This window comes from Lissotriton helveticus, chromosome 6, assembly GCF_964261635.1.
Source record: "Lissotriton helveticus chromosome 6, aLisHel1.1, whole genome shotgun sequence".
NCBI lineage: Eukaryota > Metazoa > Chordata > Amphibia > Caudata > Salamandridae > Lissotriton > Lissotriton helveticus.
The window spans coordinates 710,850,225-710,876,287 of record NC_136067.1 but is presented as its reverse complement, the minus strand read 5'-3'; the positions used below and the strand labels follow the sequence as shown (position 1 = coordinate 710,876,287).

The window sequence follows — 26,063 nt, the reverse complement described above, 5'->3', positions numbered from 1 at the left end:
TTCCCATCAAACAACAAACCAGATCCTACTGCATATAGGGTACTGCAAAGGGTATAACAAAGGTCTCTGCCCGTATCTTCTGTCTGTGTTTCTCTCCCCTGCATTTCTCTCTCCCTGCCCTTCTCACCCCTTGCCCTTCTCTCAAGGGCTATCTGTTTATATCCAGACACATGTGCTGGATTGATGGTAAGAGTGGCACTCTTATTTAGATGATTCTTCCTTTATTCAATGGCTTCTTTTGAGATTATCATTATATGTTACTCCTATGCTTAATTGAATTTTCAACAAAATAAATCATTAAGGTGGGGCAGGGCTACAACCAGTACCATCAGCACCCTTTTGCCATAGAGGGAGTTCAAATTAGCTCCACTTGCACTGCAGTGTGGGATCAAGAAGTTGCCTGGAGACATGGGTTTTCGGACTTTAACAAGGAAGAACAGGCCTGTGAACTGGATGAGGACGCGGCCATTTTGTTGAGGTTTCACAGAGGAAGATCTTCTCTATGCAGCAGTTTGCCAGAGTCTGTGTGAAAATCAGAAGATCCAAAGTGCTCATGACAACATACATCTGGAAAGACATTAAGACAGGCCTGCCTGAGGATTGGGAAGAGCAGTGGAGATGCCACTGGGTAAGTGGGATTGGTGGCAGCCATCTTACCAGATGAATGGCCTGATCAGTGTGGCCATAGAGGGGCATTGGCCTGCTGCTGCACGCCCTCCCCGTTGCAGAGGTAGCTCAGAGGCCACGCAGGCCAGCTGGCGCTCAGTCCTTCTCTGTGAGATTGAGGAGCACCCATTAGGGTTTTGCTATTTTGTGTGAATGAGTAACAATGGGGGTGTTGGGACAGGAATATATTGTGCATGTCCCCTATCTGAGTGCCTGACTGCATGCATTCCTGGCATTTGATTTTGGCTCTGGACTCGCACTAATCTAGTGTGTGCACAGAGGCCTCGTCCTGTCCCCTAACAGGAGTGAAGTCCTGGACTGGTCTTCTGACCTGGAGTGGCTCATCAAGCGTACCCTCGTTGTACGGATAGTGGATTACAGCTCCATGGGTGCAGTACATAGAACAGTGAAAGTAGTGTAGTGCGTTTTATGAAAACATAGTTGGGGACAGGCCTTTGTATCTGAGTCATAGGTGTTAAGGCGTACTGCCCTACCTGAGTAAAGTTCTGCTTTTGTGTGCTAACCCAGATCCTAACATTAATATCCCAAGGGCATGTTGTGCGCATTTGTGACTTGGGTGGTGCATGATTGCTGTGTACGAGTGTACCAGTTATCAAGGTCTCTGGGATCCATTTTAAATGCCCCATGCCTTATTTTTTGCACAAGTTGAAAGTGAGCTTGTTTTACCAGACAGTGGATGTGTGAAGCTGGAGGGAGGAGACTTAGACACTTTAACAGGGAGAAATTCAATTCGGTCTTTTGCTGAGAGAAGTTGCTGATTGAATATGCTACTTACCAGTATGCATCTGTTCTTGGCATGTAGGGCTGCTAACATTCATATCTTTTGCATTAGATCGCCGCCTAGTGTTGGGTCCGGATGATCGCACATTGTTGTCCTGGAAGAGTCTTCGAAGTATCCTGAGATAGGTGGCTCCTCCCCTGGACTACAGTGCGCATGGGCATCGGCTCCATCCCCAGATTGTTTTTAGCCATTGTGCAGAGATGGAGTGCAAAGTGTAAAGGATGTCCATGCTAATGATTGAATGCAAGAGTATGTCTGCAGCTGCGACAGGCACCGGGGAGGAGGGTGGGCGATATGAATGTTAGCAGCCCTACATGCCAAGAAGAGATGCATACTGGTAAGTAGCATATTCAGTTCGAGGCATGTGGGCTGCTAAATTCATATCTTTTGCATAGAATATATAGCAGTCCCTCCATTAGCGGCGGTTGCCCGTGCCAGCTGCAGAAACCTGAAAAAGTGTTTTGAGAACAGCCTGCCCAACAGCTGCTTGCTGTTTGGAATGCACATCAACACAGTAGTGTTTTGTAAAGGTATGTGGTGTAACCCATGTGGCTGCTCTACAAATGTCCTCTAAAGGAATGTTCCCCAGGAAGGCCATGGATGCCCCCAATTTGCGTGTGGAGTGCGCCCTTGGGGGTATTGTTAAGGTGCGTTTAGCCTTTTGATAGCAGATCTGGATGCACCTAACAATCCATCTGGCTATTCCTGCTTTGGAAATAGGGTTGCCCTTGTGCTGTGGCGAGAAGGCAACAAAAAGTTGTTTCGTTTTCCTAAAGTGTTGTGTCCTGTCAATATAGTACATCAACGCCCTCCTAACATCCAAAGTATGAAGCATTCTTTCCGCCACCGTTTGTGGGTTTTGGAAAAATGCAGGCAAGACAATAGTTTGGTTGAGATGAAACTGTGACACCACCTTTGGAAGGAATTTGGGGTTAGTACGCAGTACCACCCTATTTTGATGAATTTGTATGAATGGCTCTTGGATTGTGAGCGCTTGCAGCTCACTGACACGTCTCAGTGACGTAATAGCAATAAGGAAAGCTACTTTCCACGTTAGGAACTGGAGTTCACACGAGTGTAGTGGCTCAAAAGGTGGTCCCATCAGCCTGGTGAGGACCACATTGAGGTTCCAGACCGGAGCTGGCGGTGTTCTTGGGGGAATGACTTGTTTCAGACCTTCAAGGAAGGCCTTAATGGCAGGCACTCTGAAGACAGAGAGATGTTGCTTGTTCTGAAAATAAGCTGCTATGGCGGATAGATGTATCCGAATGGAAGTGTAGGCTAGATTGCACTTGTAAAGATGTAACAGATAGCAAATGATGTTAGGGATAGATGCATCTAGCGGGTTTATGTTATTGGCTGTACAGTGAATGACGAAACGCTTCCATTTTGCAGCATAGCATGCTCTGGTAGTCGGCTTTCTTGCCTCCTTGATGATGTCCATGCATTCTGGAGGTAGGTGAAGGTAGCCAAACTCTAGGACTTCAGGAGCCAGATCGCCAGGTTGAGCTGTTGCGGATCTGGATGCTGAATTTCTCCATGGTTCTGCGTCAAAAGCTTGGGCGTGAGACGCAGCCTTTGGTGCGGCACCACCGAGAGTTCTAGAAACGTGGTGTACCATGCTTGGCGTGCCCACGTTGGAGCAACTAGGATGATCGTCAGCGAGTGCTGCCTTTGTACCATGCTTGGCGTGCCCACGTTGGAGCAACTAGGATGATCGTCAGCGAGTGCTGCCTTAGTTTCCTTGCCACCAGCGGTATCAGAGGTGCTGGTGGAAAAGCGTACGCAAATCTGCCTGACCAGTTCATCCATATCGCATTCCCCTGCGACTGTGGGTGAGGGAACCTGGCGGCAAAGTGTTGGCATTTTGCGTTTTCGTTTGTGGCAAACAGGTCTATCTCCGGATGACCCCACTGCTGGAAGTACGGGCGGAGTACAGATGGGTGTAACTCCCACTCGTGCATTTGATGGCTGTATCTGCTGAGCAGATCCGCCATCTGATTGTCCTTGCCCGGGAGGTGTTCTGCCATGAGGAAAATGTTCCTCTGAATGGCCCACTTCCACATGCTCTGAGCCAGATGAGACAGCTGTGGCGAGTGGGTGCCTCCTTGCTTTTGAATGTAGTACATCGCTGTCATGTTGTCCGTCCGGACTAACACCACCTTGTTGCACAGATGTACATTGAAGGAATTGAGCGCCATGAAGATTGCCATCAGTTCCAGATAGTTGATGTGCATCTTCTGTTGCTGCGTCGTCCATAGTCCCTGCACTGTGTAATTGAGCAGGTGAGCTCCCCATCCTTGGAGAGATGCATCCGTTGTCAGGGTAATCTGTGGCACTGGCTCCTGGAACAGTCGGCCCTTGCAAAGGTTGTGTGGATTCCACCAATGCAGAGAGTCGTACGCCCGACTGGTAACCAACACTAGGTCTGTCAATTGTCCCTGAGCCTGTGTCCACTGATTTGCTAAGCACTCCTGGAGCGGACGCATATGTAAACGTGCGTGAGGGACTATGAAGATGCAGGAGGCCATCATGCCAATCAACTGCATGAACACTCTTGCTGGAAGCGAGTGTTGTGGTCTGAACTTTTGGATCAGAGACTGCATGCTGTCTATCCTGACCTGGTTTGGCTGAGCCATGGCCGTCAGGGTATTGATCGTCGCGTCCAGAAACTGCCGGACATGTGCCGGCTGAAGGTGCGACTTTGGGTAGTTCAACGAGAAGCCCAGATCGTGAAGGAGGTGAATGGTAGTCGACATGTCCGCGGCGCACTGTTGTTCCGACTTGGCTTGAACTAGCCAGTCTTCTAGGTAGGGGTAGACATGTATGTTCTGCCTCCTGAGGTGCGCCGCTACTGTCGCCAGACACTTGGTAAACACTCTTGGGGCTGTGGTCACTCCGAAGGGTAGGACTTTGAACTGATAATGCCTGCCTTGGATAGTGAATCTGAGGTATTTTCTGTGGGACGGGTGTAGTGGTATGTGGAAATAAGCATCCTTGAGGTCTAAGGTTGCTAAGAAGTCCCCTTGGTTTAACAAGGGAAGAATCTGTTGCAGTGTAAGCATATGGAAATGTTCTGACAGTATATACAGGTTGAGGGGACGCAGATCCAGAATGGGTCTGAGAGATCCGTCCTTCTTTGGAATAAGGAAGTACAGGGAATATACCCCTGTGCCTTCCTCCTCCACTGGCACGAGCTCGATTGCGCCTTTTTGCAGCATCACCACTACTTCTTGTTGCAATAAGTGCAAGTGCTCTGCGGACATAGGCCGTTGCCTTGGTGGAATGTTGGGTGGAGTGGACTTTAACTCTAGACAATAACCGTACTGGACAAGTTGTCGTACCCACCTGTCTGTGGTGATGTTTGTCCAGACTGGCAGGAACTGCTGGAGTCTCCCCCCGACAGGTGTTAAATGGTCGGGGGGCAGTGACAGAGAGTCACTGTTTGTTTGGGGCAGAGGAACGGGAGTTGTTGTTTCCTCTGCCACGTCCTCTGGTGCTGTTTCCTCGATAACCCCCTTTATTCTGCTTGGGGTACGAGGACTGTGCTCCACCTCTGGAGAACTGTGACTGTTGACGCATCTGTCCTCTGGTGACTCCACGTGCACCTGAGCGACGAAAAGTGTTGCCCCGGAATTGTTGTGATTGTAGGGCCCCCATAGACTTAGCTGTTTCGTTGTCTTTCTTTATCTTTTCTAGGGTGGTGTCAACATCAGGACCAAACAGTCTATCAGGATTGACGGGCTGATTGAGTATGGTTGTTTGAATGTCTGGTTTAAACCCTGATATGCGTAGCCACGCTTGTCGTCTCAGCATGACGCTAGTGTTAATAGCCCTAGCTGCTGTGTCTGCGGCATCAAGTGCACACTTAATGGCTGCGTTGGAGATGAGTTTACCCTCCTCTATAAGCAGTTTGGTACCCTCTTGAAACTGCGGAGGCAGGTGTTGTAAAACTTGCTCTATGGTGTCGTAATGCGCCCTATCATAACGCGCCAATAGCGCCTGTGTATTCGCAATACGCCAGAAATTGGCAGCCTGCGCAGCTACCCTTTTGCCCCCTGCCTCCAGCACTTTAGACTCCTTGTCTGGGGGAGGAGCTTCACCCGTCGTCTGGGAGTTTGCCCTTTTGCGTGCATTTGCGACCACAAGAGAGTCAAGTGGCAACTGTCCCCGAATGTATGCAGGGTCCGCAGGCGCTGGTCTGTATTTCTTCTCGATGCGAGGATTGACCACCCTCGCCCTGGTAGGCTCTTTAAAGATGTCCGCAGCATGCTTAAGGACACCTTTGAGCATAGGCAGTGTCTTTACTGTTTTTTCAGAGACTGAAAAAGTGTCAAATAGAAAGTCCTCCTCCACTGGGTCAGCATGCATGTCCACATCATGATTAGCAGCTGCCCGTTCAATGAGTGCATGAAAACCTGCAGAGTCTTCTGTTGGGGATGCACGTGTACTGAAAGGCTGTGGGTCCTGCCCCACCTTCTGGGTGCCTTGGTCACCTATGTCGTCATAGGAATCTTGCTGTGCATCAGGTTCATTGATGGGGAAAGTGTATTGGTCATCTTCTCCCTATTCCTCTCCCTCAGAGTGGTCGGAGGAAGGCGTTGGGCTCCTTCTAGGAGGAGGCTGGATAGGTTCAATGAGGGCTGAATCGTCCTGTGCAAGCCTTTTCCTCTTCAGTGGGATAACATAGGAGTCCACTGGTTGGGAAGTGATCTTCCTCTTGTAAAGGGTCAGTTTGCCCGTGTCTGCGTCGATAAAACGCTCAGAATCTTCTCCTGAGTCGAGTAGACGTGGACGAATCCGATGTCTTTGGCGCCGTCTTTGGCGTAAAGGCCTTTGGTGCCTCTTTTGGCGGCAGAAGGAAGAGAAGTTTACCAGCAGGCTTTGCCGGCACGTCCATCGGCTTTAGGTGCGACGGCGTCGGAGCCGACGTCGCAGAGGCCTTATCCCGAATTCTCTGGAGTGAAGAGACGATGAGGGACGAGTCACTCACAGCGACATTTGGCGCCGACGAGGAGGCCTTCACCTTGCTTTCGGATCCGACGTCTTGTGGGCCCTTCGGAGTCTTAGACGTCGATGCTGCGGCCGTAGACGCAGAGTCCTTGGACCGATGTGTTGAGCTTCCGCCCTTCGATCCGTGTGATTTCGCAGGCTCCGTTTCAACCACGCGTCCGACTAACGACGTCCCAGTCGGTACCGGAGTTTTGTCGCTGGCTTTGGCGGACTTTGACGGCGCCGTACCGGTCGACCCGTGCCGGACGACCTTCTTAGAGGACGCCTCCTCTGCCGACGACTTCGACCCTGTCGAATCGACAATTTTCTTCGACTTCTGTGGACCGGAGGCCGACTGAGTCGATGAGGTAACAGTTTTTGTAGTTTTTGGTGGAACGCCCGCCATCTTAGGGACGCTCGAATCCGTTAGTTTCGGTTTTGTTTTCGGGTCGGCCATTTTAGGTGTAGTCGATACCGTTGGTTTCATTTTCGGTTTCGATACGGGCTGCGTAGCAAGTATGTCCGTGGCCGGGCCTGAAGGCGGGGCCGTGGCTTGCGGTACGGGGTCTTGGGTAAGGCCGGGTGTCGATCCCGTGACCCGAGCCTGATCCGCGTAACCTTCGGGGCATAGCTCATCCCCCGAGCTATCTTCCGCGGCCCCATAAACTTCTTCGACGTCCCCTACCTCATCGACGTATTCAAGGCCTTGACCCACGACTCCGTCGTCGTCTTCCGGATCCGCCTCGACCTCCGTCGCGGGCGGTGAGATTTGAAGATGATGGCTTAGGCCCTCCTCTTCTTGGTCGCCGAAGATGTTTTCTGGATCCGGGGCCGCTTGTCTGGCCTCTAGGCGCACCGCGCGCCGAAGCTTGAGCGTCTTCTTTGACCTGAATCTGGAGCAGGCCATACAGGTGTCCTCGTTATGGTCTGGCGAAAGGCATTTGTTACAGACCGGGTGCACGTCGATATGCGGGTATTTGGACCCACAGAGAGGACAGTATTTAAACGGGCTCCGCTCCATGCTGAAAAGTTGCGGTCGTGTTGCGATGAGAAGGCCTCGATGTCCGAAGAGTGATAAGACTCCGTAGATTCCGACTCAAAGAGACGGAAGAACTCGAGACCGTACGCAAACAATACCGACGTAATGAAAGAAAGGCCTTTTGGCCGTAAAAAAACTAGTTTTCTCGGTTCCGACAGAGACGTCGAGACCGCATCCGAACCCAATGGCGGAAAAAAACAATCTGGGGATGGAGCCGATGCCCATGTGCACTGTAGTCCAGGGGAGGAGCCACCTATCTCAGGATACTTCGAAGACTCTTCCAGGACAACAATGTGCGATCATCCGGACCCAACACTAGGCGGCGATCTAATGCAAAAGATATGAATTTAGCAGCCCACATGCCTCGAACAAGTCTTTCTGTAGCACTGCCATTTGGTAGGTTGTTGGGGTGAAATTTGAGACTGTAACCTCAGATGTTCAAGGTGAAAGGACCCTTAAGGTGAGGCCAGCTTTTTATGTCTTTCTGCTGATTACTGTGTCTGATGGTAGCCAGGCGCAGAAAGCTCACACTTCTTTGCTCCTCTGTTGTGTGTGTTCCAGACAGGAGACTACCCCGCTGTGAAAAGCATCCCTACAAAACAAATGTATCTGGAGAATAGCCTGAAGAGGCCAATTGAAAGGAGAACCACATTAAACTGGTTTTGAAAGAGCAGACAGTGGATTCACATCCCCAATCTGCTTTGAATGTATAATAGTGGAAGCCACTGGCCAATTTGTTGTTCAAGTTCCAAGTTCTATTTGACTAAGGAAGGGAGTGCTCCGCTAAGTACTACTGAGCAACCTGAAGTAGTGTCCACATGACAGCTGGCTTCCCACAGTTAAAGGCACATCACCGGAGTCAAAGCCTTGGTGCAATAGCTAATCACCTGCCTGCTAAGAGAGGGAAGGACCTGCCAACTCTGCAGGAGGAATGTCTGTCCAGGAGGAGCGAGGTGCAGAGTGACCCTACTGCAGTCGGTCTGCAGGAGTGGAGGACTACAGAGAGTGATCTGTGCTCCCCAGTGTTGGCAGGCCAGAGACTCTCCTGCCATTCGTTAATCTGAAGATGTGGCGCCGTCTAGCTGCTACACCAGATTTGTCGGCAGCAGTATGACCTGAGCTGTTGTGCCAAGTAACTGAGTGTAGCATGTACAACATCCTTGTGCCATGAAGTGCCCGACGGCAGCATGACCTGAGCTGTGGACAACCCACTCCGCTGCTAGATCCAGTACGACATTCAGCACCCTTTGGAAAAGCCTTCAACCAACTGAGCAGCCACAGATGCAACAATAAGGAAAGCCTGACTGAGGTAACTGACTTGCGCCCAGCCCCTTGAATCCTGAATATATTCGTGTGCCTTATTTAGTGTGTAATAAACATAGTTGTATTTTATAAAGAATATGTGTATGTTGTGTGTGGAGCTTGTGCATCCACATACTATCTCCCTGAGAAGCCTTTGACCACTCACCATTACTACCACTGAGAGTCAAGTGCTGAAGGGGTTTTACTTGGCCCAGCCTGCAGAACCACATTAGGACAGACCATCGAACATCCGATGCAAACAACCTTAACCCACCCAGTTGAGGCCTAGTAGGCCCTGCTGGTCCCCTGGCCCTCCAGAGTCTTTCAGAGGGCTCATCTTGATTCAGCAACTTCGAGGTAACTCACAACTAGCAGGAAGCACCTGAGCAGGAACTCTGCAGCAAATTAAAGGCGCTGCAGAGAATTGGACTACTCACCTGGCTGTGCTGGGTGCTCCAGGGGCTGTGCTGGTTTGGAGGGGTAGGACTTTGGGGGAGGATGAGAAGCTGCAGATTGTCCAAACAATTGATGCTCAGTCTAAGAATAAAGAACTATGAAAGTGGATAAGGCTGCATGGAGAGACCAAGAAGTGGGCCTTGGAGGCTGAAGACCCTGTTTACCCAGTGTTACACAGCCAGTTCCGTAGGGCCAAAACTACTTCTGCTCAGAGGAAGTACATTGCTTTGGTTGCCCTCAGAGAGACTGGGAAAGGACATGACTGAGAATAGCCTTTAGCCTGCCTTTGAGAACCTGGTCAACAGACGCCACTGAAGTCTCATTGTATGTATGAGGTGAATAAGGAGACACTGGGTAGCTGGAAGGAGGACACAGGTGCAGTGCTAGGCATGGGTAGTGCCGGCTGCTGCACAGGCCCTGCACTCAGCCCACCAACTTAGGGCCCTGAACTAGTGCAACACAGCCAGGCCATGGCACAATAGTCCTCCTTTGCCCCCTGCCTTTCCAATTGGAAGAAAGATATCTCATTTAAAACGGTCCAGGAGAGGGGGCCCCTGAACATTTAAGAAGTGCTTGTAGGTGGCTGAGGATGAGGGGCTGCAGCCCAGGAAGGGTCTGCATAAAGCAACTTCAGAAGCAGGGGCATTTAATGCGATGCAAACAGCCCTGAATGTGTCACTTTGTATGCAAAATACAGAGGCCTCCCACATGCCCCTTCTGCCCGGGTCCCAAAAATCCTAGACACTGCCCTGGGTGGACAATCAGATTGGCAGTGGGTGGGAGAACTCAGCTCTTCAGACCCCACTGCTGTCGCCAACAGCCCTAAAAATTTGCCCATGGGAGTAATGATACCTAAGAGTAAATGCACCTAAAGCTATTCCTGAACTCAAACACTGCCAAGAGCCAGGGGTGGGCAATTGTACAGGTGCAGAGAACCAATCAGTTGATGCAAGGGACCTAGAAGCAACTAGACATGCTAGTGTAGTGCAGAATATGGAGCAAGGGCCTTCATTCGGCCATGCATGCAGGGGTCAGCTCATGGTGAAGTCTGGTGGAGGAGTACCCATTAGGCCACTTCTAGTGTCTGAGAACAATCAGCAAGCTGTAGAAAGAGAGAGCAAGTGAGTGACAGCAAATCTCTCCGACTGACCAAAGAATAGTCCATAAGAATACCTCAGGAGCTCACACGAAGGGCGAACCTGCCCAAGCAGAGCAGGGTGCATCATGGCAGTCAGGAGGGGACATTGACGCATTAGCAAAGGACATGCCAGCATCAAAAGGAGTGAAGAACGATAAGGAAAATAAGACCATGGCCTTTGCCAGAACGTCCTGCAAGAAACAGGATCCTGCACTCATGACAACCACGTCTCAGGAACTCATGTAACAATTCCAGAGGGAGACAAAAGAGGAAACATGCACTATTTGAGGGGACTTGACGCTATGTCTACTAGACTTGCAAAGCAATATAGGCAAGTTTGGCATCTGTACATCAGTGGATGTGCACTCCAAAAGGGACATCATATGGGAACTATGATACCTTCGGGTCTAGTTTGCGCTATATAAAACTCCAAATAAACAACCCCCACCTCCAAAATGTGTTTGTATCCAATTTGGAGGAGGAGATTGCGTTTAAGTATTCTTTTACTAGTTATAGCTTGATCTCTTAAATGAGACAAGCTTTTAGGATGCAGGATACCCAAAACAGAATACATAGGCTCCTTGCCCTTCAGTTTTTGCCTCATTAAGGCCAGAGCCTCTAGCTGAAGAGGAAAACCTAAGTAACTAAAAGACTGTAATGTCTTACTTCTTCTCTGCTCGAGCAGATGTGTATTGAATTTTATCTAAACCACAATTACCCAGAAAGTGATCACCAGCATGGTCGAAGCTGTAGAGTTTGGCTTGCATGCCTTTAAAACAATCAGTAATACTGCCCTACACTCTCATTTTGGAGGACTATTGATAGCTATTAGAATAGGCTGCTGGTCATTGTAAAGGCCTATCCCTATCTAGACTTAGACTCCATTCGCAGTGGACTTCCTTTCAATAACGCGAGAATGATTTGAAAGCTTACTTCAGTGATTACTGAAATCGAACTGTATCTCCGTCCATATGGTTTGGGTTGTTTAAATTGGTTTGTCATTAAAAGTAATATTCCCCTTTCCAATCCTTTCATTCACCCACAAACAGCTCATAATATGGTCATTTACTTATTATATGTACTAAGCAACTCTTTTCAAATGATAAGCAGCACATTGGAACACAAACTCTTGGTCCCAAATAAGTTATACTATCCTTTACCCAAAGTAGTCCCTATTATATGGGAGAGTTTGTCGCATTACAGAAACTTGAGAGGCACTATGCGTGCCATGTTTTTTATACTTGCAATATAAACAGCCATCGCGAATTGCAACCACGTGCATAAATAGTACACACTGGAAAGTGTGCCTATTTTCTGTTTATATGACTATGGAGGTTTCCAAAAAGGAGAAAGAGAAACATAGTTCCCACTAATATTTCTAAATTTATTCTGACACCTGATCCATGATTTGGGATCAAAAGAAGAAAGGATTGACAATGTGTTAAAAGAATTCTCATGCTATCTTATCACCAGAACTGTAATGAATTGAACATTCAAGATCATCACTTATCTTTAATGTGACATTTCATTTATTCTATTTGTATCTTTTATTTAGCAGTGCAATCATGTGACAGCGTTTACATTCCCATCTGATGCATTTCAACCATTTAGCAGCTCACTGGAAAGAAGCAATATTGGTGGTGGAGTGAACTAGAATAAACGCTACATAGAGGACAACAAAACACTGAGTAAAGTTATTTACAAGTCCACCAGGAGCTTGCATCAAATGCAAAACCGACACAACACCATCTGAAACTGTGGAGATCAAACAAATGAAACATCTGAACAATATTGAAGAACTACCTGAGTAGCTGGAAGGCTGACACATACTCTTCAGATTCCCAGACATCCTTCTCCATACATGTACAATGTAGCTCTCTGATCTGCAAACAAATAAAACATGAACTTAAGTGACAAAGAAGAAGTCAATAAAGTGAACATTAATCAACTAGGAGATCAGTTGCAATGCGTGTAACTGAGATTGAGGGATAATCATTTCCAAGGGTACCAGTAAAGAGTGGGACCCTATATATCAATTCAGAAACTGCTGAGGGCCATCCCATTGTTATGTAGCAGGTGGAGCGCCACTAGGACCCACAGTCATGGTGGCCCCCACCAGGCAGTCAGGATCATTTCCTTACTTGCTTGGAGCCCACGACACCTCACCATGCCCCTACCAACTGCCAGTCTACCCGGATGATGGGCCAATGATCACTCTACACTACAGGTGAGAGTTCACTTTGAGTCTAACCCAGGACCAGCAGACACTGGAAAGCTCCAGAGGAAGCAATAATAACACACTTTATAAAACTACATTTAAAACTTTGATATTGCCTCAGTCACTGTGGTTTAGCTTGTGGATATGGAGGAAAGGTTAGCTTGTGGGAGCCGTTTGAACTCGGTGCTTCACTTCCATTCTGTTGCTTTGAATTGTTATTCAAGTCCCTTTCAGAGCACTCGACTTAGGGCAGGGGTTTTTGGTCGGCCTTCCTATTCAAGTATTTATTGAACTAGGGCATTCTGAGGATCTTCTAAACAGGTCATGGCGACACAGAACTCGTGAGCAGTGGGTGCACCAAAGGCAAGCTCATCTGTGCCCATTCATTACCTGGCTGTGGACACAAACCTAAAATGCTTTTCTGCATCGCTGGGACCTCAAGGTGGGCATAATCAGTTATCCTCTGAGCTGCTCTTTCTCTTCTTGAAGTTTGACTCAATTTGTACAGCTTAGAGGTGGAAACTTTCTACATTCGTTTTCTTTGCAACAATGGAAAAGGCTTTGTTCCTCTAACATATACAGAGAAAGGGAAGGCGCAGACTTAAAGCTCCAAGCAGCGTAAAGCACAGTGTGGTTTCTTAACTGTTTTATGGTTATCTGTTAAAATCTAACATTTAATTTATGACAATCTACTTGATTATAGTTTAGACAGTCTTTGCTTAATCGAATTACCAATTACTGGCTAGTGGGGCCCTACATTCACCAAGCCTGTTTAAGGGAATTACTCCATTCTTTAGTCTAACAGAACTAGTAAAAAAGGAAGAGAGGAAAAATTCTGCACCGAAATGAAACTGTTCGAGCTCAGCTCTCAGTCATTCTTGAAAACTCTTGTACAAAATCTTTTCTCCTTCTGCATGTTCCTAGAAAAGTATACTGTCATATTATCCTACTCTGGCAACACCAGCTTGCGGGTCCATAGACAGCACTGATTATGGAATGTTTATCACTCACTCAACGCTTTGCGGATTTTCTTTTTCCCTTTACACTGACTGTGTGCTGTTCGGCCTACCACCAACAAAGGTCATGCCTTAGAGATAATCTGCACAAATCCCACACTTGGTTTTACTGCATTACCTATCAATCTAACATGATTTTTAACTAGTCTGTCCTATGGGCATATACCAGACTTTCTACAAGATTGTATTATAATCACACCTATAGATGTTTGGAGGAACTGTACCTGTGAGGCAACAAAGTCTAAATACAGTCGAACCGCTACACAAGAACGACAGCTGAAATAAAGGATAATCAAAATGAATCTAAAGACTCAACAAGGTCAATGATACACGGTCAAAACCCAACATTTTTACAGGAAAAACACCAGCTACTCCTGGTGCAGGCTAAATCTTAAACCAAGACCTGAGGAGTTGTGCCAACCAGATTCCAATGCACCAATATGGTGCACACAAGAATCCAATCAGAGGCGTGGACGAATCGCTATAGGAAGGAGTGGGGGAAGCGGAGGAATCATTTGGGAAGGTGATGTGGTGCCGGGATCGGCACCACGCACACAGCAGGCAAACAAACTCTTTGAAAGAGCACACAGCACATGTGGACGTCGCATACAGCTGTCCAGGAAGGAGGTATTATCCTGAGGGTTGGGACATGCATGAGGACCCTGGGCAGAAAGGCTGCGTTACATAAATTCTGGTGCACACCCAGAGGACTCTTTACACAAAGAGGGAGGGCTGTCAAAACTCTGCGTACACGTCACTTCCTATGTGCCTGCAGAAACAAGAGTCCCTGCAGGAGCTTGAGGCCAGTGGAAGGGCACTGGCTCCGGAAAGCTGTACTTGGTCCAGGGTCTCAACAATGAAGACTGACACACGGAGGGAGTCGGAGGCGAAGAGACTGCCAGAGAAAATATAAGTAAAGAAACAAGAAAGCTGTGGGAACCAAGTATAGGTAAGTAATGGGCAGGTTCTAACCCCTTTTTAAGATTTAGTTTTTTTTCCAGAACAATAGCTTTCGCGGACAGTGCATGCGCACTGTAGGCAAAACCTAAAAAGCATCTGAAAGAGAAATTAAAACAGCTCACACTGTGAGCCTGAAAAGAAACTGAAAGGATTAAGGATTATATTACATCCGAATTTAAGAGTAATAGACAAGGACAAAAGCAAGAAAGCAAGCACCATCGCACTATCAGAACAAGCATTGGAAATGCAACAGATTTCGCATTATTAAAGTTTGAGCAGTTGGCATTGAAAATGGCAATGTTGTTAGTGCTAGTTATGGAATTGCAATTATACTGAAATACAATCACATGTAATTCGTAGGCGTATTAAAAAGTTAAATGATAGATAATGGTGTTGAAGTAGTAGTTAATAAATATTGATGTATGTATTTTGCATCTTTTAAAAAAAATCTTAGTTATGCAATGGGTATGTACGTAAAATATGTGTTTGTGACTTTGATTTACAGTTTGCAAAAAAGAAAACACATTTTGCAAGTAAAAGATGTTTGTGTGTGGCGTGCTGCAGTGTGTGGCGTGCAGCAGTGTGTGGCGTGCAGCAGTGTGTGGCGTGCAGCAGTGTGTGGCGTGCAGCAGTGTGTGGCGTGCAGCAGTGTGTGGCGTGCAGCAGTGTGTGGCGTGCAGCAGTGTGTGACGTGCAGCAGTGTGTGACGTGCAGCAGTGTGAGGCGTGCAGCAGTGTGAGGCGTGCAGCAGTGTGAGGCGTGCAGCAGTGTGAGGCGTGCAGCAGTGTGAGGCATGCAGCAGTGTGAGGCATGCAGCAGTGTGAGGCATGCAGCAGTGTGAGGCGTGCAGCAGTGTGTGGCATGCAGCAGTGTGTGTTGTGCAGCAGTTTGTGGCGTGCAGCAGTGTGTGGTGTGCAGCAGTGTGCAGCAGTGTGCGATGCGTGCAGCAGTGTGTGGCCAGGCAGCGTGCAGCAGTGTGTGGCCTGCAGCATGCAGCAGTGTGAGGCGTGCAGCAGTGTGAGGGGTGCAGCAGTGTGTGGCGTGCAGCAGTGTGAGTGATGCAGCAGTGTGCAGCATGCAGCAGTGTGTGGTCTGCAGCGTGCAGCAGTGTGAGGCGTGCAGCAGTGTGTGGCCTGCAGCGTGCAGCGGTTTGTGACTTGCAGCGTGCAGCAGTGTCAGGCGTGCAGCAGTGTGAGGCGTGCAGCAGTGTGAGGGGTGCAGCAGTGTGAGGGGTGCAGCAGTGTGAGGGGTGCAGCAGTGTGACGGGTGCAGCAGTGTGAGGGGTGCAGCAGTGTGCAGCATGCAGCAGTGTGCAGCATGCAGCAGTGTGTGGTCTGCAGCGTGCAGCAGTGTGAGGCGTGCAGCAGTGTGTGGCCTGCAGCGTGCAGCGGTTTGTGGCCTGCAGCGTGCAGCAGTGTGAGGCATGCAGCAGTGTGAGGCATGCAGCAGTGTGAAGCGTGCAGCAGTGTGAGGCGTGCAGCAGTGTGAGGCGTGCAGCAGTGTGAGGCGTGCAGCAGTGTGAGGCGTGCAGCAGTGTGCGGCGTGCAGCAGTGTGCGGCGTGCAGCAGTGTGAGGCGTGCAGCAGTGTGTGGTGTGCAGCAGTGTGTGGCCTGCAGTGTGCAGCAGTGTGAGACGTGGAGCAGTGTGTGGCCTGCAGTGTGCAGCAGTGTGAGGTGTGCAGCAGTGTGTGGCGTGCAGCAGTGTGCGGCGTGCAGCAGTGTGCGGCGTGCAGCAGTGTGCGGCGTGCAGCAGTGTGCGGCGTGCTGCAGTGTGGGTAATACAGCAGTGTGCAGAGTGCAGCAGTGTTAGACGGGGACCCTGGGGGTCGGCCGGATACCGGGGGAGAGATCCCCGAGTGGGACCGTCTCCGGCGATCGTACAGACAAGTTACCTCCCGCCCCACAAACAGGCACCACACCAAGTCGAGTTCAATGCTTTATGTAAGGTTCTTAAGGCAAGGATATCAACGATACAGGATATCTCGGACCCGGGGGTCCTCTCACTTCTAGTCTCTGTAGGGAAAAGGGGGTAGCGGGACAGTCTTGGTACCGGATCGGTACAGGTGGTGTTAAGAGGCGAGCTCACAATCCTCGAGCTGGAGTGTCTGTGGATCGGGCCGCGGCGGCGCCAGCAGGCCAAGATGATAGTCTCACAAAGCAGAGGGCCGCGGCAGCGCCAGCAGGCCAAGTCGATGGATTCACGAGGCAGAGGGCCGCGGCAGCGCCAGCAGGCCAAGACGATGGTTTCACGAGGCAGAGGGCCGCGGCAGCGCCAGCAGGCCAAGACGATGGTTTCACGAGGCAGAGGGCCGCGGCAGCGCCAGCAGGCCAAGACGATGGTTTCACGAGGCAGAGGGCCGCGGCAGCGCCAGCAGGCCAAGACGATGGTTTCACGAGGCAGAGGGCCGCGGCAGCGCCAGCAGGCCAAGACGAAGGTTTCACGAGGCAGAGGGCCGCGGCAGCGCCAGCAGGCCAAGACGAAGGTTTCACGAGGCAGAGGGCCGCGGCAGCGCCAGCAGGCCAGTTACGGATGAGTTCTTCTTGGGTCTCTCGACTCCAGGATACAACTCCTTCCTGTCCTGGGGCTGCCTCAGTTATAGGCCTGGCGCCCTTTGATGTCCGGACCCTCGCTCTTGGAGGTCGGGGGGTCTGGGATGAGGAAGCCCAGACACCCAGCAGGGGGGTGGAGCCAGCGCCCGAGGAGGCTGGGGGTGCTCGGCACCTGGCGGGGGAGAGCCATCGACACTTCGTACTCCCATTGACCTGCCAAGTGGGCCGTTCACCTCCTGGGTGGAGGGTGGTGCCGGGATGTCGGGGCCTGGCCAGGCCCAGGGTTGGGGTTGGGCTGAGGCCGCACGGCCGCGTGGTGCCGTGTCCAAGATGGCGGCTGGGCCGGGCAATGGTGCTGACGGTGGCCCGGGCCCTGTCCTGCGGGGAGGGAGCGAGCCCTTCATGTGGCCTGTCCAACATGCGTCCCCCCCAGCTGAAGGCGGGGAGAGTCACCCATCTTCTTGGGGACTTTCCTCGTCGAGGCGGAAAAAGCGGGACAGGCCATCCGCGTTGGCGTGGTCTTGGCCGGGTCGATGTTCCACAGTGAAGTCCATCCCCTGCAGGGAGATGGACCAACGTAGCAGCTTCGGGTTCTCCCCCCGCATTTGCATCAGCCATTGCAGGGGTCGGTGGTCTGTTTGCACCCGGAAGTGGGTGCCGAAGAGGTAGGGCCGGAGCTTCTTGAGGGCCCAGACTACGGCGAAGGCCTCTCTCTCAATGGTGCTCCAGCGCTGTTCTCGGGGCAAGAGGCGTCGGCTGATGAAGACCACCGGATGGTCGACCCCTTCGGCGTTGAGTTGGGAGAGGACGGCCCCCACACCATGATCGGAGGCGTCCGTCTGCACAATGAACTCCCGGCTGTAGTCGGGAGCCTGGAGCACGGGGGCCGTGCACATGGCGGTCTTTAGCTTTTCGAAGGCCGATTGGCAGGCCGGGGTCCAGTTGACGGTTTTGGGGCTCTTTTTGGAGGTGAGCTCTGTGAGGGGCCCCACGATGCTGCCATAGTCCTTCACGAACCGCCGGTAGTATCCGGTGAGCCCCAGGAAGGCTCGGACCTCCGTTTGGATCGTAGGGGGTTGCCAGGCCTGGATGGCAGCGATCTTGAGTTGGAGAGGGGCCACCAGCCCGCTTCCCACTTGGTGTCCTAGGTAGGTCACGGACCCTTGGCCCACCTGGCACTTGCTGGCTTTGATGGTGAGCCCGGCTTGCTGGAGGGCGTGTAGAACCTCCCGCAGGTGGCGGAGGTGGTCGGTCCACTGGTGGCTGTACACAGCAATGTCGTCCAGGTAGGCGGCGCTGAAGTCTTCCAGGCCCGCCAGTACCTGGTTTACCAGCCGTTGGAACGTTGCCGGGGCGTTTTTCATGCCGAAGGGCATGACTTTAAAGTGGTAGTGCCCGTCTGGGGTAGAGAAGGCGGATCGTTCTTGGGCCCTAGGGGTGAGGCCGATCTGCCAGTAGCCCGCTGTTAGGTCGAAGATGCTCAGGTAGCGGGCGGCCCCCATCCGGTCAATTAGCTCGTCTGCCCGGGGGATGGGATGAGCGTCGGTCCGGGTAACTGCATTCAGCCCCCGATAGTCCACGCAGAACCGGAGCTCAGGGGCAACGCCCGGGGCAGCTGCCTTGGGAACCAGGACGACTGGGCTCGCCCAGGGACTGTCTGAGGGTTCGATCACTCCTAGGGTCAGCATTTTGGACACCTCGGTCTGGATGCAGGCTCGTACCCGGTCTGGTACGCGGTACGCTCGGTGTCGAATAGGAGGGCTGTCCCCGGTGTCCACATCGTGGAGGCACCAGGGGGTGACTCCGGGGGTGAGGGAGAACAGGGAGGCGAACTGCCTCAGGAGCGTTTGGCAGTCTTGGCGTTGCTCCGGGGACAGGGCCTCGGAGAGCTGGACCCCTTCCACTGAGCCATCCTGCTCGAGGGCCCTCAGTAAGTCCGGAAGGGGTTCGGAGTCTTCTTCTGTCCCAGTATCGGTAGCCATCAGGAGGCTGAGTTCGGATCGCACAAAATGGGGTTTGAGCCTGTTGGCATGGAGGACCCGTAGGGGGTTCCGGGCAGTCTCCATGTCGATTAAATAGGTGACGGGCCCCTTGCGTTCGATTACCTTGAAGGGCCCGGACCATCTGTCTTGGAGTGCACAGGGCTCAACCGGGGACATCACCCAGACCTGTTGTCCAGGTTCGAACTCAATGGAGGACGTGTGCTGATCGTACCACCTCTTCATGTCCTCCTGACTGGCCTCGAGGTTGGCTTTGGCGGCGTCTCGGAACCGCCGGGTCTGGTTGCGGAGAGCCAGGAGATACCTGTAGATGTCCGGGGGAGTTTCCTGGGGAGGCTGCTCCCAACCTTCCTTGACTAGGCTGAGGGGGCCCCGGACGGGGTGCCCGTACAGGAGTTCAAATGGGCTGAAGCCGAGGGACTTCTGCGGGACCTCCCGATAGGCAAACAGGAGGCATGGAAGTAGCACGTCCCACTGGCGTCGAAGGGGTTCTTCTAGACCCCTAATCATCCCCTTGAGGGTGCGGTTGAATCTCTCGACCAGTCCGTTTCCTTGCGGGTGATAGGGGGTCGTGAACTTGTAGGTGACCCCGCATTGCTGCCAGAGGGACTTCATATATCTGGAGATAAAGTTCGTGCCCCTGTCACTGACGACCTCCCGGGGGAACCCCACCCGGGAGAAGATCCCCATCAGGGCCCGGCCCACCACGGGGGCCGTCACAGTCCGAAGAGGGATGGCCTCGGGATAGCGGGTGGCGTGGTCTACAAGGACCAGGATGAACCGATGTCCTTGGGCTGTTCGCGGGTCGAGGGGCCCCACAATGTCTATTCCTACTCGTTCAAACGGGGTGGTGACGACAGGAAAGGGTTGTAACGGTGCTTTGATTTTTCGGCCACTTTTTCCGCTGGCCTGGCAGGTGGGGCAGGCTTTGCAGTGGTTGGTGACATCCTTCCGCATGTGGGGCCAGAAAAAATGGGTCACCAGGCGGTCGTAGGTTTTATCCTGCCCCAGGTGTCCGGCAAGGGGGACATCGTGGGCTAAGTTCAGGAGGAAGTCTCGGAAGCGAAGGGGCACCACCAGCACCCGACCGGCCCCTAGTTCTGCAACTTTCTGCTCGCTGTAGAGCAGGTCTTGGTCCCAGTAGATCCAGTGGGCCCCCGAGGTATCCCCTGTGCTCTGGGCCAGGGCTTGCTGCCGGAGTCCTTCGAGAGAGGGGCAAGTTTTCTGTTCGGCCCGGAATTGTTCCTGCGTGGGGCCTCCCTCCTGCCGCCAGTGTGCCAGGTCAGGGACGTCCCGAAGCTGGTCGGATCCTTCTTCGGTTTGGGTCAATGGACTGGCTTCTGGGGCGGCCTCCTCTGGGATGAGCGCGGGAGGAGGTTCTGGCCACTCGGGCTCTTCCGGGCTGGGGACCGCGCGGGCGGTCATGGACCGGGTCGTGACGCAGACCCATTCGGGGAGGCCAAGCATCCCCAGGTGCTCCCTCCGCTCGACAGCTGCCCAGGGAGAGCTTTCAAGATCGTTTCCTAGGAGGCAGTCCACGGGGGCATCATCGCGGACAGTTACTTTTAACATCCCTGTTACTCCCCCCCACTCGAAGGGGACGCAGGCCATGTGGCATAGGCTTTCAGAGTTGTCGGCTGATCGGACAGGGCAAAGAATGTTCGGCAAGATTTGGTCTGGAGTGACGAGGTGGCGTCGGACCGCCGTTACACTGGCCCCGGTGTCGCGGAGGGCTTCCGCCCGGCGGCCATTAATGTTGACCCATTGACCGTACTTCTGTGTGTTGGCGGGAAGGGGGGCCCGCGGAATCATGTCTCTCTCCCCTAAGCAGACCAGTGCCATGGCGGCGGGTGCCCATTCAGAGGGATCGGCCTCGTACTCTAGTTTCTTTTCCTCTAGCTCCCTCTGTCTTTGCTTGTCTTCTCGCTCTTCCCTGAGCCGTAAGTGTTCCAGGGTTATTTTTTGTTCTGCCAGCTTGAGTTCTCCATCCAAGCGAAGTCGGGCTAGTTCTAATTCGTGGAGTCTGGTTTTTTCTCTTTCTCGGATCTCTTCCAGGGAGAGACCCGCTCTTTCTTTAGTTGGTGCGGGGCTCGTTTCGGTTGTTTGTGTTCGGGGTACGGCCGTACCCGTTTCCGCCCAGGCTTCTAGGGCTCGTTTGAAGTCTTCCTTCGTACTCAGACCCGTGGTTGGGAGACCAAGTTCCATGCAATATTGCTTCAGTTCTCGGTGGTTGTAGTCTTCCAATTTTTCCATCTGGAATTTCTCCGTTGTTCCGCTCTCTGTTGTCATGGTGGTCGTGTGTCGTGGGTCGGGTGACTTTCTGTACGATTATGCGTAGGTTCGGATCCCGTCGCTGGCCACCAATGTTAGACGGGGACCCTGGGGGTCGGCCGGATACCGGGGGAGAGATCCCCGAGTGGGACCGTCTCCGGCGATCGTACAGACAAGTTACCTCCCGCCCCACAAACAGGCACCACACCAAGTCGAGTTCAATGCTTTATGTAAGGTTCTTAAGGCAAGGATATCAACGATACAGGATATCTCGGACCCGGGGGTCCTCTCACTTCTAGTCTCTGTAGGGAAAAGGGGGTAGCGGGACAGTCTTGGTACCGGATCGGTACAGGTGGTGTTAAGAGGCGAGCTCACAATCCTCGAGCTGGAGTGTCTGTGGATCGGGCCGCGGCGGCGCCAGCAGGCCAAGATGATAGTCTCACAAAGCAGAGGGCCGCGGCAGCGCCAGCAGGCCAAGTCGATGGATTCACGAGGCAGAGGGCCGCGGCAGCGCCAGCAGGCCAAGACGATGGTTTCACGAGGCAGAGGGCCGCGGCAGCGCCAGCAGGCCAAGACGATGGTTTCACGAGGCAGAGGGCCGCGGCAGCGCCAGCAGGCCAAGACGATGGTTTCACGAGGCAGAGGGCCGCGGCAGCGCCAGCAGGCCAAGACGATGGTTTCACGAGGCAGAGGGCCGCGGCAGCGCCAGCAGGCCAAGACGAAGGTTTCACGAGGCAGAGGGCCGCGGCAGCGCCAGCAGGCCAAGACGAAGGTTTCACGAGGCAGAGGGCCGCGGCAGCGCCAGCAGGCCAGTTACGGATGAGTTCTTCTTGGGTCTCTCGACTCCAGGATACAACTCCTTCCTGTCCTGGGGCTGCCTCAGTTATAGGCCTGGCGCCCTTTGATGTCCGGACCCTCGCTCTTGGAGGTCGGGGGGTCTGGGATGAGGAAGCCCAGACACCCAGCAGGGGGGTGGAGCCAGCGCCCGAGGAGGCTGGGGGTGCTCGGCACCTGGCGGGGGAGAGCCATCGACACTTCGTACTCCCATTGACCTGCCAAGTGGGCCGTTCACCTCCTGGGTGGAGGGTGGTGCCGGGATGTCGGGGCCTGGCCAGGCCCAGGGTTGGGGTTGGGCTGAGGCCGCACGGCCGCGTGGTGCCGTGTCCAAGATGGCGGCTGGGCCGGGCAATGGTGCTGACGGTGGCCCGGGCCCTGTCCTGCGGGGAGGGAGCGAGCCCTTCATGTGGCCTGTCCAACAAGCAGTGAGGCATGCAGCAGTGTGAGGCATGCAGCAGTGTGAGGCATGCAGCAGTGTGATGCATGCAGCAGTGTGCAGCAGTGTGATGCGTGTAGCAGTGTGCAGCAGTGTGAGGCGTGCAGCAGTGTGAGGCGTGCAGCAGTGTGAGGCGTGCAGCAGTGTGAGGCGTGCAGCAGTGTGAGGCGTGCAGCAGTGTGAGGCGTGCAGCAGTGTGAGGCGTGCAGCAGTGTGAGGCGTGCAGCAGTGTGAGGCGTGCAGCAGTGTGCGGCGTGCAGCAGTGTGCGGCGTGCAGCAGTGTGAGGCGTGCAGCAGTGTGCAGCAGTGTGCGGCGTGCAGCAGTGTGCGGCGTGCAGCAGTGTGCGGCGTGCACCAGTGTGCGGCGTGCACCAGTGTGCGGCGTGCACCAGTGTGCGGCGTGCAGCAGTGTGAGGCGTGCAGCAGTGTGAGGCGTGCAGCAGTGTGAGGCGTGCAGCAGTGTGAGGCGTGCAGCAATGTGAGGCGTGCAGCAGTGTGAGGCGTGCAGCAGTGTGAGGCGTGCAGCAGTGTGAGGCGTGCAGCAGTGTGAGGCGTGCAGCAGTGTGAGGCGTGGAGCAGTGTGTGGCGTGCAGCAGTGTGTGGCGTGGAGCAGTGTGTGGCGTGCAGCAGTGTGTGGCGTGCAGCAGTGTGTGGCGTGCAGCAGTGTGTGGCGTGCAGCAGTGTGAGTAATGCAGCAGTGTGAGGCATGCAGTGTGAGGCGTGCGGCAGTGTGCAGCAGTGTGAGTAATGCAGCAGTGTGCAGCATGCAGCAGTGTGGTGTGCAGCATGCAGCAGTGTGGGGCGTGCAGCAGTGTGCGGCATGCAGGAGTGTGCGACGTGCAGCAGTGTGTGACGAGCAGCAGTGTGTGACGAGCAGCAGTGTGAGGCTTGCAGTAGTGTGGAGTGCAGCAGTGTGCAGCATGCAGCAGTGTGCAGCATGCAGCAGTGTAAGTAATGCAGCAGAGTGAGGCGTGCAGCAGTGTGTGGCGTGCAGCAGTGTGTGGCGTGCAGCAGTGTGCGGCGTGCAGCAGTGTGAGTAATGCAGCAGTGTGCAGCAGTGTGTGGTCTGCAGCGTGCAGCAGTGTGAAGCGTGCAGCAGTGTGTGGCCTGCAGCGGTTTGTGGCCTGCAGCGTGAGGCGTGCAGCAGTGTGAGGCGTGCAGCAGTGTGAGGCGTGCAGCAGTGTGAGGTGTGCAGCAGTGTGAGGCGTGCAGCAGTGTGAGGCGTGCAGCAGTGTGAGGCGTGCAGCAGTGTGCGGCGTGCAGCAGTGTGCGGCGTGCAGCAGTGTGCAGCAGTGTGCGGCGTGCAGCAGTGTGCGGCGTGCACCAGTGTGCGGCGTGCAGCAGTGTGAGGCGTGCATCAGTGTGAGGCGTGCAGCAGTGTGAGGCGTGCAGCAGTATGAGGCGTGCAGCAGTGTGAGGCGTGCAGCAGGGTGAGGCGTGCAGCAGTGTGTGGCGTGCAGCAGTGTGCAGCATGCAGCAGTGTGAGTAATGCAGCAGTGTGAGGCATGCAGTGTGAGGCGTGCGGCAGTGTGCAGCAGTGTGAGTAATGCAGCAGTGTGCAGCATGCAGCAGTGTGGTGTGCAGCATGCAGCAGTGTGGGGCGTGCAGCAGTGTGAGGCATGCAGGAGTGTGTGACGTGCAGCAGTGTGTGACGAGCAGCAGTGTGAGGCTTGCAGTAGTGTGGAGTGCAGCAGTGTGCAGCATGCAGCAGTGTGCAGCATGCAGCAGTGTAAGTAATGCAGCAGAGTGAGGCGTGCAGCAGTGTGTGGCGTGCAGCAGTGTGCGGCGTGCAGCAGTGTGAGTAATGCAGCAGCGTGCAGCAGTGTGTGGTCTGCAGCGTGCAGCAGTGTGAGGCGTGCAGCAGTGTGTGGCCTGCAGCGTGCAGCGGTTTGTGGCCTGCAGCGTGCAGCAGTGTGAGGCGTGCAGCAGTGTGAGGCGTGCAGCAGTGTGAGGGGTGCAGCAGTGTGAGGGGTGCAGCAGTGTGTGGCGTGCAGCAGTGTGTGGCGTGCAGCAGTGTGAGTGATGCAGCAGTGTGCAGCATGCAGCAGTGCGTGGTCTGCAGCGTGCAGCAGTGTGAGGCGTGCAGCAGTGTGTGGCCAGCAGCGTGCAGTGGTTTGTGGCCTACAGCGTGCAGCAGTGTGAGGCGTGCAGCAGTGTGAGGCGTGCAGCAGTGTGAGGCGTGCAGCAGTGTGTGGTGTGCAGCAGTGTGAGGCGTGCAGCAGTGTGTGGTGTGCAGCAGTGTGTGGCCAGGCAGCGTGCAGCAGTGTGTGGCCTGCAGTGTGCAGCAGTGTGAGACGTGGAGCAGTGTGTGGCCTGCAGTGTGCAGCAGTGTGAGGTGTGCAGCAGTGTGTGGCGTGCAGCAGTGTGTGGCGTGCAGCAGTGTGTGGCGTGCAGCTGTGTGTGGCGTGCAGCTGTGTGTGGCGTGCAGCAGTGTGCAGCATGCAGCAGTGTGCAGCATGCAGCAGTGTGCAGCATGCAGCAGTGAGGCATGCAGCAGTGAGGCATGCAGCAGTGTGAGGCATGCAGAGCAGTGTGATGCATGCAGCAGTGTGATGCATGCAGCAGTGTGATGCATGCAGCAGTGTGCAGCAGTGTGATGCGTGCAGCAGTGTGCAGCAGTGTGAGGCGTGCAGCAGTGTGAGGCGTGCAGCAGTGTGAGGTGTGCAGCAGCGGGAGGCGTGCAGCAGTGGGAGGCGTGCAGCAGTGGGAGGCGTGCAGCAGTGGGAGGCGTGCAGCAGTGTGAGACCTGCAGTAGAGTGAGGTGTGCAGCAGTGCGAGGCGTGCAGCAGTGCGAGGCGTGCAGCAGTGCGAGGCGTGCAGCAGTGTGAGGCGTGCAGCAGTGTGAGGCGTGCAGCAGTGTGAGGCGTGCAGCAGTGTGTGGCGTGCAGCAGTGTGCAGCATGCAGCAGTGTGAGTAATGCAGCAGTGTGAGGCATGCAGCAGTGTGAGGCATGCAGTGTGAGGCGTGCGGCAGTGTGCAGCAGTGTGCGTAATGCAGCAGTGTGCAGCATGCAGCAGTGTGAGGTGTGCAGCATGCAGCAGTGTGGGGCGTGCAGCAGTGTGCAGCATGCAGGAGTGTGTGACGTGCAGCAGTGTGTGACGTGCAGCAGTGTGTGACGTGCAGCAGTGTGGAGTGCAGCAGTGTGCAGCATGCAGCAGTGTGCAGCATGCAGTGTGCAGAATGCAGCAGTGTGAGGCGTGCAGCAGTGTGAGGCGTTCAGCAGTGTGAGGCGTGCAGCAGTGTGAGGCGTGCAGCAGTGTGAGGCGTGCAGCAGTGTGAGGCGTGCAGCAGTGTGAGGCGTGCAGCAGAGTGAGGCGTGCAGCAGAGTGAGGCGTGCAGCAGTGTGTGGCGTGCAGCAGTGTGCGGCGTGCAGCAGTGTGA

General features: G+C 53.8%; 1 protein-coding gene across 1 annotated transcript in view; it reads right to left on the bottom strand.

Moving 5' to 3' along the window:
• ORC3 (origin recognition complex subunit 3) overlaps window positions 1–26,063 on the bottom strand; it is a 308,070-nt gene that overhangs the window by 111,328 nt on the left and 170,679 nt on the right. The window contains exon 13 of the mRNA XM_078648189.1: window positions 12,199–12,278. Coding sequence (XP_078504315.1) covers window positions 12,199–12,278 — 80 coding nt within the window. The remainder of the gene's footprint in view (window positions 1–12,198; window positions 12,279–26,063) is intronic.